The following is a 14,704-nucleotide window of genomic DNA, read 5'->3' as shown; positions in this document are numbered from 1 at the left end:
AGAAACAAAATAAAAGACAAAGGAAACGATGACTCTTTTACAAAAGAAACTATAAATAAAAATATATCAAATGCAGATACCGACTCTAATGGCCATGACATGCGTATGTGGCCTATCCTTTACCGTCAATCATCTTTCAAGATCTTCAATTGGTGATTCCCCATCTGATTCTTAATCTTATTCGACTTGTAGTGCCCGAAGGGTTTTCACTATCAAGTCTCTCTCATTTTTGGTTCTTCTCTCAGCTTTCATCGCCTTATGGTGCCTGTGAAGGTTTTCACCGATAAGACTCTCTCATTTGCATCACTTTCCGGCTGGGGATTTGGAGTGTTGTCGGTATGACTCTCTCTGCTGGAGATTAGAGTCCTTTCTGCTGTGGAACAGAATGTTATGTTCGCCGGTAAGACTCTCATTTGTCTGACTTGGCATCTTTTGAAGACTGGTCAGAAGGTTTTTCTTTGGACCGTAATGTGGGTTTTGGACAGGGTTAGAAAGAAAGGGTATAAAAGGCTCAAAAATTCAAAATAAATTCTGGGTTAAAAATTACAACCTTCGGAACCAGATTTATTTACAACGAACGCAACCTCTGCCCCGGTTTCTTGCTTGGGGATATCTTAATTGATTTTTAATTTATTTTTCAAAACTATGACCGAGCCGTGAAGCGCCTATGTATCCTCTTTGAGGAATCAGGTCAAACGTAGTTCCCAATTCCTCTGTTTCATTTGACTTTCTTTTGTTTTTTTCTGTTTTTGTTATCATTTTTCATCTTTTTTTTTTCTTTTTTTTTTCGTTTTGTTGTTTTCTTTCCTTCTCTTTTTTTCGTTTTGTTGTTTTCTTTCTTTCTCCTTTTTTTTCTCTTCATTGCTACTGATTCCGAACGAGGGGTATGAAAGAAAATAAGTAAGGCTCAAAAAGGGGTAACGAAGGATAAAGTGTTTAGGTAGCAGAACACAATGCCTTCGTCATTCCAGTCTTCAAAACATGCCAAGTGCAAACAACACAATTTAAATTTGTAGTCTCTTCTGATGGTGCTTGACTTGACAATTATATTCAACATTTGTTTGTTCATTTGTCACTTCTAAAGCACTGTTGGGCGACCCTCATGCCAATTTGGCGAACCTTGCTTTTAACGGTTTTTCTTTGTGTTTCACTTGCCCCAGTTCCATATGACTCGAGCTCTGAATAATCTCAACCGTCCTTATTTCCTTTAAATGGTCTGATCGCCTTTCCAGGGTTTTATGATTAACTTTTAAGATTAGGCCCAAACTGGGTGCGCATGTCATGTCCCTAGAATCGGCATTGAACGAAATGATAAAAGGACTAAACAAAAAGACGACTGGAACTAACAAAAGACCGGCTTTGTATTAGACTACCGGCGAAATGGTTTGAATAATGAAACAAACAAAACAACCAGAATAAAATCCTAACAAACTTTAAACAAACTGCTATGACAAAATGGAAAGATAAGAAGGTTTGACACAGGACAAAATCCAAATTACAACCTTAATAATCCGAACAACAGAAATGACAACAAAATAAGCCACCACAAGCTTCTCTCTTGCTAACCAAGGAACGGAGCGTCCTCCCCTTTATCAAAACTGGCATCTTAGCCACTGAACTTTGCATCAATACTGCCAAGACCATTACCAGCTTCAATATCATCAACCTCCGTCAGCAAGTCCCCAATAGGATTCGAGTGCTTCTGTTATCAGGCCTGATCCCAGCAGAGTGTGTATCATGAGATGCAAGTAAAAGATTATGGGTGTCATTGTCTGGCTTACCACAAACCAACCACCTTAACTTTCTTTGCAAAACAAACAGGTTAGAATGGACTCAGTCGATCCCCATTATTAACAACATCCTTTCTCTTTTTTTTTTCTTTCTTTTTCTTTCTTTTTCGATTTTTTCCTTTTCTCTTTTTTCATTTTTCTTCGGTTTTTTTTCTCATTTTTTTTTCTTTTCTTTTCCCTTTTTTTCTTTCTTTTTTTTCATTCTTTTTTTTCATTCTCTTTTTTCATTTTTTTTTTTGCTTTTCTTTTTGTTGTAGTCGAATCTTATGGAGATTGCCTACGTATCATGACCCCGCATGAATCAGACCTTGCGTAGTTCGGACCAATAAAAGATAAACAATAATAAACATTTTTTCTTATCAATTTTCATAATAAAACAAACTGGGTTTCAAAGGTTTAAAGATGACCTACAAACTCGAAAATCAAACACCCCATATATTCTAATCAAGAGATTTATAAACTCAAAAACAAAAGGCTAGCTCCCTTTCTCTGTTCGACAAATGCAACCAAACGGTTATTTTTGCAAATGTGGCCCCTTCCAAATTTCACATGAATTTTGAGGCCGGGGAGGATTATTTTATGACACTTTACAAACTTGTCCGTTCTTTTACGAAAATAACCTTTCGACAACTGAAAGATACTCTAAGGCTATTTCGGCAAGAACGGTTTAAGACGCGGCCGAAGCTGGCTCGGCTTATTTTGACCAAAATCCAAACGGTATTCACCTGACCGCTGACTCTTTGTTTTTTTTTCTTTTCAAATTGCAATAAAAACCTGGTGTTGCAAAGACGGACCTTCAGCGCCTCGGGGACGAAGATTTTTAAGGCTGTGTGGGTCCATATCTCAAAATGACCCAAAGGTGGCTGTTTATGCCAAATCAGCCTTCCGGCGTCCCTTTCGGGAACATTTGGCTATTTATGACAAAACAGCATCACCTGACTTATTTATAACTCTTTTTTATCGTTTTTCAAATTAGAAAAGTCAATATTGCAAACACGGCCTTTCAACGTCTCGGGGACGAAGATTTTTAGGCTGTGGGGGTCAATTGGACCAAGTCTTAAAAATGACCCAAAGGTGGCTGTTTATGCAAAGTCAGCCTTCCGGCGTCCCTTTCGGGAACATTCGGCTATTTATGACAAAACAACATCATCTGACTTATTTATAACAAAATTAAAATTTGACATATTATTTGTTTTTTGTTTTTTACTATTATTTATTTGTTTTTGGCTTTTTTAGCAAAAGGTGGGGTTGGACCCGATGAGGGTTGCCTACGTATCTCACATCCGGTGAGAATCAAACCCGCGTAGTTCGGGCAAATAAACTGTTTTTGAGAGGACCCTTTTCCATTTTCTATATTTTTTTTTATTATTATTTTCACAACAATCAAATAGACTATTATTCTATTATTTTCATTTATAACAAACAAACGAATTAACGAAAAACATAAAACATTCCTTCTTTTTTGAGAATTTTACCTTTAATAAAAGAAATGCTTAAAAAAATATTTTTTGAACTTTGAATTTTCTTTTGAAATTTTTTTTTTGGATTATATATATATTTATTTTGGAACAAATAATAAAATCACGTTCAACGCCCGACTCTTTTTATATTTTTTTATTTATTTTTGGCATTTTCATAGACAAGCAAAATAAAATAAAATAAAAAACATTTTAAAAATCAGACTCTTTTTCATTTTCATTTAATGGCAAAACAAACTATTTTCTTTTCAATATTTTTGAAAAAAAACAAGACAGAACAATGATGATTTTTTTTCTATTTTTCCTTTGCTTTTAATATAACAAACCAATAAGACATTTCTTTTCATTTTCTCAAAATTTTGGTAGAATTTCGATACTACTTGGACATTGGTTTTTTCCTTCTAAAAATAAGTAGTTATATCTCTACACTGTCATTTTCTCCTCTTTTCCACTATTTTCTAATTTGTGGATGATGAAAACATACACAATCTTTTTTTGAATTTTCAATGTTTTTTTTATATATATACATATATATTTTATTTTTTATATTTATTATATTTTCAAAAATGTGGCATGGGGGACATAGGGAATTTCAAGACTTCTTGGATTCCGCAAATGTTCCCCATGTGCTTTTCCCAAAAATGAAGCGTGGGGGACATAGGGAATTCCAAGAATTCTTGGATTCCACAAATGTTCCCTAGGTGCTTTTCCCAAAAATGAAGCGTGGGGGACATAGGGAATTCCAAGGCTTCTTGGATTCCACAAATGTTCCCCATGCTTTGATTAAAATAACACCATGCTGGAAATGACCAAATGACCCATTCGCCCTTGACTAAATACAACATGTAGCACATAGGATGCCGAAAGATGGTCTATTATTTTCAGGTTGCTTGTCCTAGACGGACCCAACCCCTGTGTTGAGTCCCCTAAGTCAAATGCACATGATGCAAATAAACGCTCTTACTAGGGATCCGGCATGAAGTCACGTTATTCTATGTTCAAAAACCTGGGTCAGTGTTCTAGACAGTGTACCCGAGCGGACAACTCGAGTCGAGGAGGGGGCAACTTACCGGGAACCAAAAGGCCGTCCGGCTTCGTAACTTATCCGTCCTCTTTCTTATTTCGGGTATTGACACTAACAGAATAGGGAGTCTCGACCAGCGAGCTTCTCCCCGGAGGTAAGAAGAGAAGGGTTTCGGCACAGTTTATATACAGTCCAAATAATATCAAAGCGGTAAAAGCAGCATTTAGCACATTAGGCTCAAACATGTAAAAATCAGATATAACCAAATATAACAATTTATCTAAGCTCGAATTTCTAACCCTGAACCAGTGGTTCTGGGTCTTGTCCCCAGCAGAGTCGCCAGAGCTGTCACACCTCATTTTTCCGCACCCGCGAGGGTGCAAGGGGAATTTTTTCAATTAAAGGACAATCGAAACGGGATTTATTTATTTATTTCAGAGTCGCCACTTGGGAGATTTAGGGTGTCCCAAGTCACCAATTTTAATCCCGAATCGAGGAAAAGAATGACTCCATATTACAGTCTGCGTACCAGAAATCCGGATAAGGAATTCTGTTAACCCGGGAGAAGGTGTTAGGCATTCCCGAGTTCCGTGGTTCTAGCACGGTCGCTCAACTGTTATATTCGGCTTGATTATCTGATTTTATACAAATATGAACTTATGTGCAAATTTTATCTTTTAACCGCTTTATTATTATTGTTTTTAAAAGAAATATGAACATCGCTTAAAACACGTCTTTGGACTGCGTTACATGAAATGCACCCACAATCCGGAACACGTTTTATTTGATGTTTTGGGATTTGGATTCGGGTCGCATGAAATGCACACCCAGGCTTAAGAAAGTAAAATATTAAACACGCGCCTAAAGAGACTATCGCGTTATTATTTTGGGGAAGACCGTGAAATTCGCTAAACGGTCCTTCCGAATTCTAATTAAACCATACATTTTGTGAGGGCCCCGCAATCTATACGTTTTATTTGGCGAGGCTCGTCTCATTTTTATTTTTACAGGATAAACCTACAATGACTATATTTTCTATTAAGTTCGTCTCTAAACTAAAAGAAAATCTCTTAATTATTTACATGCTGAAAAACGTAACTTATTAGTTATTAGTTTACGGCTAATGCGAATGGAAAATTGCGATCGAGTTTGTACAAAGAAAAACTGCTTTCATTTTATATTCTGTTATTCAATAATACTAGAACATGAGATTGACCATAATATCAAAACAGATTAATTATTCTCCGTAATTTAAACTAACATTATTAGATGAAGAAAGTATACATATGCAACCTCATTATTCATTAATCATTCAACTACATCTTTATACGAAGAAAGAAAAATTATATTCAACCACAAATCTAAACAGGAGGAATTCAACAGGAACAAAGCCTGATTAATATTTCATTTTTTGCTTCAAGCCGAGATTGTACAAATGTGTACCTGGAAACAGCAGTACAAGAACAAAAGAAGGAGAAGTCAGCAGCAGTAATAACACAGCAACAGCAGATTCAGCAACATCGCAAACCAGTACAGTAGGAATAGCAGAAAACCCAGGAGACTATAAACGACTCCAGCTGGGTCGTTTGGTCGTCGACTGGTTATGGCTGGAGGTGGTGTTTTGGACTGGTGGTTGTTGACGGACTGTTTGGCGGAGCTGGAGGAGGAGTGGACGTGGGCTGATAGTTTTGACAGTAGGGTCGAGGGTTATGGAGGCCTGGAGGCGAGGAAGGTGATGACGGGTGAGGCAGCTGGAGGTGGAAGGGTCGTGGTGGTGTTGGGTAGGTTTGATGATGGTTTAGGGTGTAGGACTGGTTGGTTTGGACAGTGGTCGATGATGGAGGAGTAGGGCGGTATGCTGGTAACGGGCAGTAGGGTTTTGGGTGTTTGTTGACGGGTAGGTGTTTGGGCGGCAGCGATGGCTGGTTGCGATGGAGTTTGGGGAGGAGATGGGGTGGTCGTTTGGTGGTGGCGACGAGCAGTGGTCGACGAGCCTGTTTGGTTGTTTGACGGAGGTGGCGAGACGGAGAGGGGTTGGTTGGTCGTTGCGAGGAAGATGAAGCAGGAAGGGGTCGTTTGGATACGAGGGAGTGGTGGTTTTTAGTTGCTAGGGTTTTTTGCTTCTTCTTCTTTAGGAAGAAGAAGCGTGAACAGTACCCAATTTTTTCCAAGTCCAGTTCGTTCCCCAAAATTTTTAAAATCCTCCCCTTTCAAATTGTTTTGTCCGTGTATTAATGCCCATTTGTCCAGGGAAATGAGCCCCACGCGTGGTGGGTTCGAGGCTTGTGTCCCCCACGCGTGGTGGGGTTCCCCGTGTATGGGATTCCGTCCGTGTTCCCCACGTGTGGTGGACTCGGATTATTATGGGCTAGGTCCGAAAATTAGGCCTAAAACCGGGTAGTTTGAACCCGAATATTATTCTTTTGCCCAGACCCGAGAAATAGGAACACGACGTTGCTCAACTGATTATGTAAGCAAAATAACTAACCAAAATAAGACTAATATTTAAACAATACTATATCTTTTTAAGTATATTTTCAAGATTTAAAATAGCTACAAAATATTAATAAAACTATTTTTTGTAATTTTCGTTTTTTATATAAAGATAAAATATAAAGTAATATTTTTGCATTTTTTCCAAATTAAAATGACTACAAAACCTTAATAGAATTATATTTTTTGTAATTTTCGAAATTATATAAAGTACAAAAATAAAGTGCAATTTTTGTATTTTTTTTCAAGTTTATGAGAGATACATAAACTAAAATTTATATATATATTTTTGTAATTTTTCTTTTTGTAACGAAATAAAGCAAAAATAGTCAAAATAGGTATATTAGACCTAAATTACATATTTATGCTAAAAAATGTGAAAATTCTCGGGGAGGGTCAAAAATCCGGTGTCTATAATCACTATGCCGAATATTCGTGCATTCCACAAATCGCATGATTATATCATTCGTACAACCAAACAACTGTAAATCACGATACTAAAAACAGACTATACTTTAGTTAAGTACAAAAACTACCTATTGTTTTATGTTATTGAGTTACAACCTAGCAAGTTATACGAACCTAACAACATCTTACAAAACTGTAATTACTGCAGCAAATGTTTAAACTTCTTCAACATCTTTCATTTCATGCTTTCACTGTTACAACAATGTGAAATTCTAGTGTGTACTTGGATGCTGAAATGCAAAAGAAGAAGCAAAAGGTAGAGAAGTCAGCAACAACAGCAAAGAGAAATGGCAGCAGCAAAAAAATTGACAGTAGCAACAGTAGGGCAGAATCAAACCCCAGATGGACCACACAGAAATAGCCCAATGAAACCAACCCAGTACCCAAACAATCACACTCAGCAGACTCAGTTGGGACTCCGAAATACCAATGTTAATCAACAGGCAGTAATAGGTGAATCCGACACAATAATGGAACACAATTTCTGATTTTTTCAAACAGAGAAAGAGGGTGAGGCAAAACAGAATTTCAACTTCAATGAAACAACCTGGGTTTTCTTCTCCTTTTTTGACTTTTCAGAAATATCTTTTCTGATTTTAGAACTCCCTTGAACTCTCTACTCTCTTTTTCAGTTTTTTAGCTTTTGTGTCTATCCCCCCTAAACCAGTGGAAAACTTCTCTATTTATCCTAGCATCAACCCATTCAACAGCCTATTCAACAAACTCAATTCCCTCCCATGTTCTCCCTCTGTTCTTTCCACTCAACAGATTAAAATAAAAACCCCTCCCATGAGATTCCCCCTGACAGCCCTATCTTTAAATATTAAAAGTGATTTCTTTTTTATTAAGCTAAAACAAGAGTATGGGCAGCCTGCATATGCCCTGACAGCACATGTTGTCTCATTTGCTCTAATTCAATAAGGAAACTATAATGCACATGCTGCCCAAGAGTGCACATGCCATCAATTCAGACTCAAACCTGAAATGTAACTATAACCCAACCCTTAAATGTTTCTGATTCGAATTGAACACACTAACAAGCAGCTATACTCAATTCTTAATTGGATTCAAACAAAGCTTCAGCAGAAAACAAATAACATGAATCAAATTATTACCATTCAAGGCTGAAACTAATTGACGACATATATTGAATCGACTACGCGAATTACAACACATACAATCAACAGCTAATGATCGGAATCGAACAGTATTGAATAGGGGGTTCAGATTGCACTGTCAAAACAAGAAATGACCCTGGGAACTAATTAATCGATCGAAATTTATTTCAAACGATTACTCTGTTAAACACATACACTCATCAACAAATAGCAAAAGAGATTCGACCAAATGAGAGGTCCGGGCAAGGACAGAACAGTCGACACAAAAAATTCAAAACAAATCAACTAAACATTTGGACATATGAACAGACATTTAACTATAACAAAACAACAAAATGAACTGACAAGGAGAAGGGAAACAGAAATACCTTAAAGGCTTGAAAAAATCAGAAGGCCTTGTCTCGGATTTGAAAAGACCTTTTTTGGGGTTGAACGGACTTTAATCGAAGTGTTCTCAAACTGAGAACACTTCGATTAAGGTCTATTAGACCCTAAACTTATGGTTCAAACGGACAAAAATCGGACTCGGGACTTCTAGGGTTCTTAGGGCAGATTTGGGATTCAGGTTGTCCTGGTTGGATTCGGACCAAACCAAACCTGGTTTGGTCATGAGAGAGGTCAGGGGAGTGCCTGGCATGGATTTGGGGTGGTTTGGCACAGGTCGAGGCCCGGCTCGAATCTTCAAATGAAGATTCGAGACGGTGGGGGAAGATTCGAGACCTAAGGTTAGCAGATCTGTGTTCAGGGCGGTTGAGTGGTCCTAGGGTGTTAAGGTGGTGGTCACCGGCATTGTTGCCGTTGGGTTTTACGGTGAAGGGAAAGGGGGCGGCGCTAGGGTTCTAAGGGATTTGGGGTTTGGGTGAGGGAGACGACCTAAGGGCAAAGGGGGGGTCCGGCTTAGGGCGCGGGGTGAAGGGATTGGGGTTATATAGTTTAGTGGGACATTTGATCTGGACCGTTAGATCAAGAATGATCCACGACCCAGATCCTTCACTGGGGTGAAACGGCGTCGTGTGATTTAAGTGAGACTGGGTCGGTCTATGGGGTTAAATGGGTCGGGTTAAATAAGGAGTAGGGGAGGCCGTAGGATTGAACGAGATGGACGGCTCTGATTGAACACCCTTATACGGCGTCGTTTGGTTTTAAAACGGGAATTGAATTGGACCGTTAGATATGTCAGATCAACGGTCCAGATCTGGTAGGCCTTGGACGACGTCGTTTGACGAGGCCGAACTGGACTGGGTCATGGGAAAATATATTGGGCCTGTTTCTTGGTCTCAATTTTAAGCCCAAGTCCGAATTCCTTTAGTTTTAAAACCCCTTTATTTTCTTCTTTTAATTTCTAAAAATCCCAACTAAATTGTAAAATAAAACTATACAAACATTAAACAACAATTATCACACATATTAACATTTAATTAAAATAAAATTACTTAATGGCAAAAATAGAATAAAAGATGCATATTTTGTGATTTTTCTTTTAATAACCGAATTATGGTTTGATTAATTCCTAATAGTAGAATGATATCCTGAACTTACACGCGACATATATTTTGTATTTTTGTTTGATAAGACTAAATCAACACGGACAAAACCACAAATAGCTAACAAAATGTCACGTAAACTCCAAAAATTGTACAGCAAGGCCATTTGTTATTATTTTTTGATTACTTTTGGAGTAATTGTCGTGTAAACAAAAATCACGTGCTCACACTTTTTACTGATGCTTTGTTGCAAATGCCTTTATATGCTAAATTTTTAAAAGAAATTTTGTCAAGTAAAAGAAAATTGGAAGAAGTTTCTGTGGTAATGCTTACTGAAAAATGCAGTGCTATACTTCAAAATAAACTACCACAAAAATTTGGTGATCCTGGCAGTTTTACCATTCCATGCACTTTGGGAGGTGTATATTTTGAAAAAGCACTTTGCGATTCTGGAGCTTCAATAAATTTGATGTCATTTTCTATCTTTAGAAAATTGGATCTTGGTGAAATGAAAGACATAGGTGTTTCTCTTCAGTTTGCAGATCAAAGTACAAAGAAACCTAGGGGAATAATTGAAAATTTGCTTGTAAGAGTAGATAAGTTTGTTTTCCTTGTAGATTTTATAGTACTTGAAATGAAAGAATGTCCTGATGAACCGATAATTTTGGGTAGACCATTTCTTGCTACAGGAAGAGCAATCATAGATGTTCATCAAGGGCAACTAATCTTGAGAGTTGATGAAGAAAGAGTCATTTTTTACATGCAAAAGATACTAAGATTTTCAGGAGATGAGGCATCATCTTCATGATTTTCTATTGACATGATTAGTGATCTTGCAGATGAATTCAAAGATGATCAATTAATTTCAGACTCAATGAAATATGTTTGACCGAATCAGGCACCGTACAAGATGATGATCCCACAATTAGGAGAGAAGCTAAAATACTGGAAAAAGATTCGGAGGATAAGGAGATGCAATCAGAAGAAGTTAAACCAAAAATTGAACTCAAAGTTCTTCCCTTTCATTTAAAATATGTTTATCTTGAGCAAGAACTATTTCCAGTAATTATTTCATTTTCTTTGACTGTAGAACAGGAAGAAAGACTAATTCAGGTCTTAAAAGCACACAAAGGAGCCTTAGGGTGGACTATAGAGGATATCAAACGGATTAGTCCAGCAATTTGTACGCATAAAATCCTCATGGAAGATAGCTACAAGCCAATAATCCAACCCCAAAGGAGATTAAATCCTACAATGCAGGAAGTGGTGAAAAAGGAGATTGTCAAGCTTCTAGCGGCATGTATTATTTACCCAATTGCAGATAGCCCTTGGGTAAGTCCAGTTCAGATAGTACCAAAGAAAGGAGGTATGACAGTTATAAAGAATGAAAATAATGAACTCATACCTACGAGGACTGTTACAGAATAGACATTCTGTATTGATTATAGACGCCTCAATGATGCTACTAGAAAAGATCATTTTTCTTTACTATTTATTGATCAAATGTTAGAAAGAATTGTAGGATATGGTTTTTACTGTTTTCTTGATGGCTATTCAGGGTATAACCAAATACCAATTGCACTTGAAGATCAGGATAAGACAACTTTCACATGTCCTCATGGAACATATGCATACAGGAGAATGCCATTTGGTCTGTGCAACGCCCCTGCTACATTTCAGCGTTGCATGTCAGCAATTTTTTCTGACATGACTGAAAAATTTCTTGAAATTTTTATGGATGATTTCACACTCTTTGGCAAAACATTTGAAGATTGTCTTTACCACTTGGCTTTAGTTCTTAAGAGATATGAAGAGACAAACTTGATTCTGAATTGGGAAAAATATCATTTTATGATTACAGAGGGAATTATTTTAGGACATAAAATCACTGCTAATGGGATAGAAATTGATAAGGCTAAATTAATCTTATAGCAGGATTACTCCCTCCCACAACTGTTAAAGGCATTAGAAACTTTCTAGGTCATGCAGGTTTTTATAGACGGTTCATAAAGGATTTTTCAAAAATTTCAAAACCTCTGACTAACCTCTTGATGAAAGATGTTAAGTTTGATTTTTCAGGTGATTGTATGATAGCTTTTAACACCCTTAAGGAGAAATTATCAACTGCCCCCATAGTTGTGTCCCCTGATTGGAGTCAACCTTTTGAGGTTATGTGGATGCTAGTGATACGACAGTTAGAGCTGTTCTAGGCCAAAGAAAGGATAAGATTTTTCGTCCTATTTACTATGCTAGTAGAACACTAAGTGAGGCTCAACTGAATTATGCCACAATAGAAAAAGAGTTACTGGCAGTAGTATTTGCATTTGATAAATTTTGTTCTTATTTGATAGGAACAAAGGTGACTGTTTTTACTGACCATGCAGCTTTAAAATACCTCTTAGCCAAAAAAGATGCTCGACCTAGATTGTTAAGATGGATTTTACTTCTGCAAGAATTTGACCTTGAGATAAAAGACAAAAAAGGAACAGAGAATCAGGTAGCTGACCATTTGTCTAGACTAGAAGACCCTCCCCTTGAGTTCAGCGAGATAAAAGAAGAATTTCCTGATGAACACATTTTTTCAGTTGACTCTGTTGTGACTCAACCACCCTGGTTCGCAGATATTGCTAACTAGTTGGTTGGAAGATGGACACCCCAAGATTTCTCTTACCAGCAGAGAAAAAAGCTTATTTCTGATGCTAAGTATTATTTGTGGAATGAACCTTACTTGTTCAAAATTTGTGCAGATAATATCATTAAGAGGTGTGTACCCGAAGAAGAGATGACCAAAATTTTGTATCACTGTCATGATGGAGCAATTGGAGGTCATTATGCTACAAACCGTACGACATTTAAATTATTGGAGGCTGGATAATTCTGGCCAACACTCTTTAAAGATGCCCGAGCATATGTTGCACAATGTAACAGGTGTCAGAAAACAAGTAATATCACTAAGAAAGATGAGATGTCGTTACAATCAATAAAGGTATGTGAAATATTTGATGTTTAGGGACTAGATTTCATGGGTCCTTTTCCTTCTTCTCATTCATTTGAATATACCTTTGTGGCTGTGGATTATGTATCAAGATGGGTTGAAGCCATCTCCACAAGGAAGAATGATGCTCATACAGTGTGTAATTTTCTTAGAAAATATATTTTTACTAGATTTGGCACACCTTGAGTCATCATTAGTGATCAAGGAACTCATTTCGTGAATAGGCAATTTTCTGTCTTGCTATCAAAATATGGTGTGACTCATAAAACTGGAACACCATATCATGCTCATACACAGGGGCAAGTTGAAGTTTCCAATCACGAGTTAAAAAGAATTCTTGAAAAGATGGTTGGAATTTCAAGAAAAGACTGATCTTTAAAATTAGATGATGTATTATGAGCATACCGAACGGCGTTCAAAACGTCAATTGGAACATCTCCATATAAATTAGTATTTGGAAAGGCTTGCCATTTGCCAGTTGAATTAGAACACAAAGCTTTTTGGGCACTGAAAGCATTAAACTTTGAATTAACCTCTGCTGGTAAAAAAAGATTTTTTCAGGTTAATGAATTGGAAGAACTGAGGTTGGAAGCTTATGAAAATGCCAGAATATTCAAAGAAAAAACAAAAATATGGCATGACAATTTGATCCAACAAAAAAGTTTCAAAATTGAAGATCAAGTACTTCTTTATAATAGCAGGCTGAGGCTATTTCCAGGGAAATTAAAATCCAGGTGGACAAGTCCTTATAATGTTATAGATGTTACTCCATATGGGGCAATTAAAATTCAACAGATCAATGGAGGAGACAAATTTAAGGTAAATGGTCACAAGTTAAAGTTGTATTTTGGAGGCCATTTTGAGCAACAACCATCAATAACCTTGATAGCCTAATATATTCCACTGTTAATAAGTCGAACTGACGACATTAAATTCAGAACTACAATTTCTTTACCCGTAGCCATTGAGGGTGAAGCAATGGAGCCTCATAAGCCCAATATAATTTGTATGAATATATGCTTAACCAATTGATCTGGTTAATATCCAGATTATTGTACAACCAGGACATCTCATGCAGGCCTCAACAAAAATAGAGCCATCTATATAAGAGTAATTCCATGGTGGTCGGTATGCCTAAGTTACTGGTTGGTTAACCATCTAATTGTGTAAATTAATTATTGGCTCAGGTAAATTTTCTGGTTTATATCAAAACCTGGACCCCATGAATGATAAGGTCTAAAAGCTAGTCCAGTCTATTACACATAGAATATGTGTGGTCACAATTTCTTTCAAACTTTCTTCTATGACTATAAATTTTAACGCTAAAAAGATTTTTAATTTATTTTTTCAAAAATTTCTTTAGTACTTCATGTATATATATATATATATATATATATATATATATATATATATATATATATATATATATATATACTTTTTTTCTATAATGTTATGATAAATTTTTTCTTCTTAAATGATTGTGTCGTTGTAGGTTTTTAATTAGTAAAATAAATTCTTTCTACTGTGCTCAAATATTAAGTCTTTTTTTCATTATCATATCAATTCCATGCCTATGACTTTAATTTTGTGAAGGCAAAAACTAGCATCTCCAACTCCCGAGATCAAAGGAATTGAGAAAAATTATTATTACAAGAAGGTATACTCAATAATTTTTCTAGAACTTGCTCTAAATGTTCTTCGAGGCGAAATAATGGATGACACTGATTCTTGAAAGATGAAATTAGGCTTTCTTTGATAGACCTTTTAGCCTCTTTTAGTTTATTCTCTCCAAGAATTTTTTTTTTTACCTCCTAGAACCTATATTTGAGTCTTTATCCTATTTTTTTTAAAAAA

At 36.5% G+C, this 14,704-nt stretch overlaps 1 protein-coding gene across 1 annotated transcript; it reads left to right on the top strand.

The window, feature by feature from the left end:
• Positions 1-10,108: 10,108 nt before the first annotated feature.
• On the top strand, positions 10,109-10,663 carry LOC138883321 (uncharacterized). Its single transcript, XM_070164002.1, has one exon. It carries the CDS (start codon positions 10,109-10,111, stop codon positions 10,661-10,663), a length of 555 nt encoding a protein of 184 aa, XP_070020103.1.
• The last annotated feature ends 4,041 nt before the right edge of the window (positions 10,664-14,704 follow it).

This window comes from Nicotiana sylvestris, chromosome 12, assembly GCF_000393655.2.
Source record: "Nicotiana sylvestris chromosome 12, ASM39365v2, whole genome shotgun sequence".
NCBI classification, from domain to species: Eukaryota; Viridiplantae; Streptophyta; class Magnoliopsida; order Solanales; family Solanaceae; genus Nicotiana; species Nicotiana sylvestris.
This window is presented reverse-complemented; position numbering and strand designations above follow the sequence as displayed.

Coding starts and splice junctions, on each gene's coding strand:
- LOC138883321 (XM_070164002.1), top strand. CDS start 10,109: ATGCCTTTATATGCTAAATTTTTAAAAGAAATTTTGTCAAGTAAAAGA.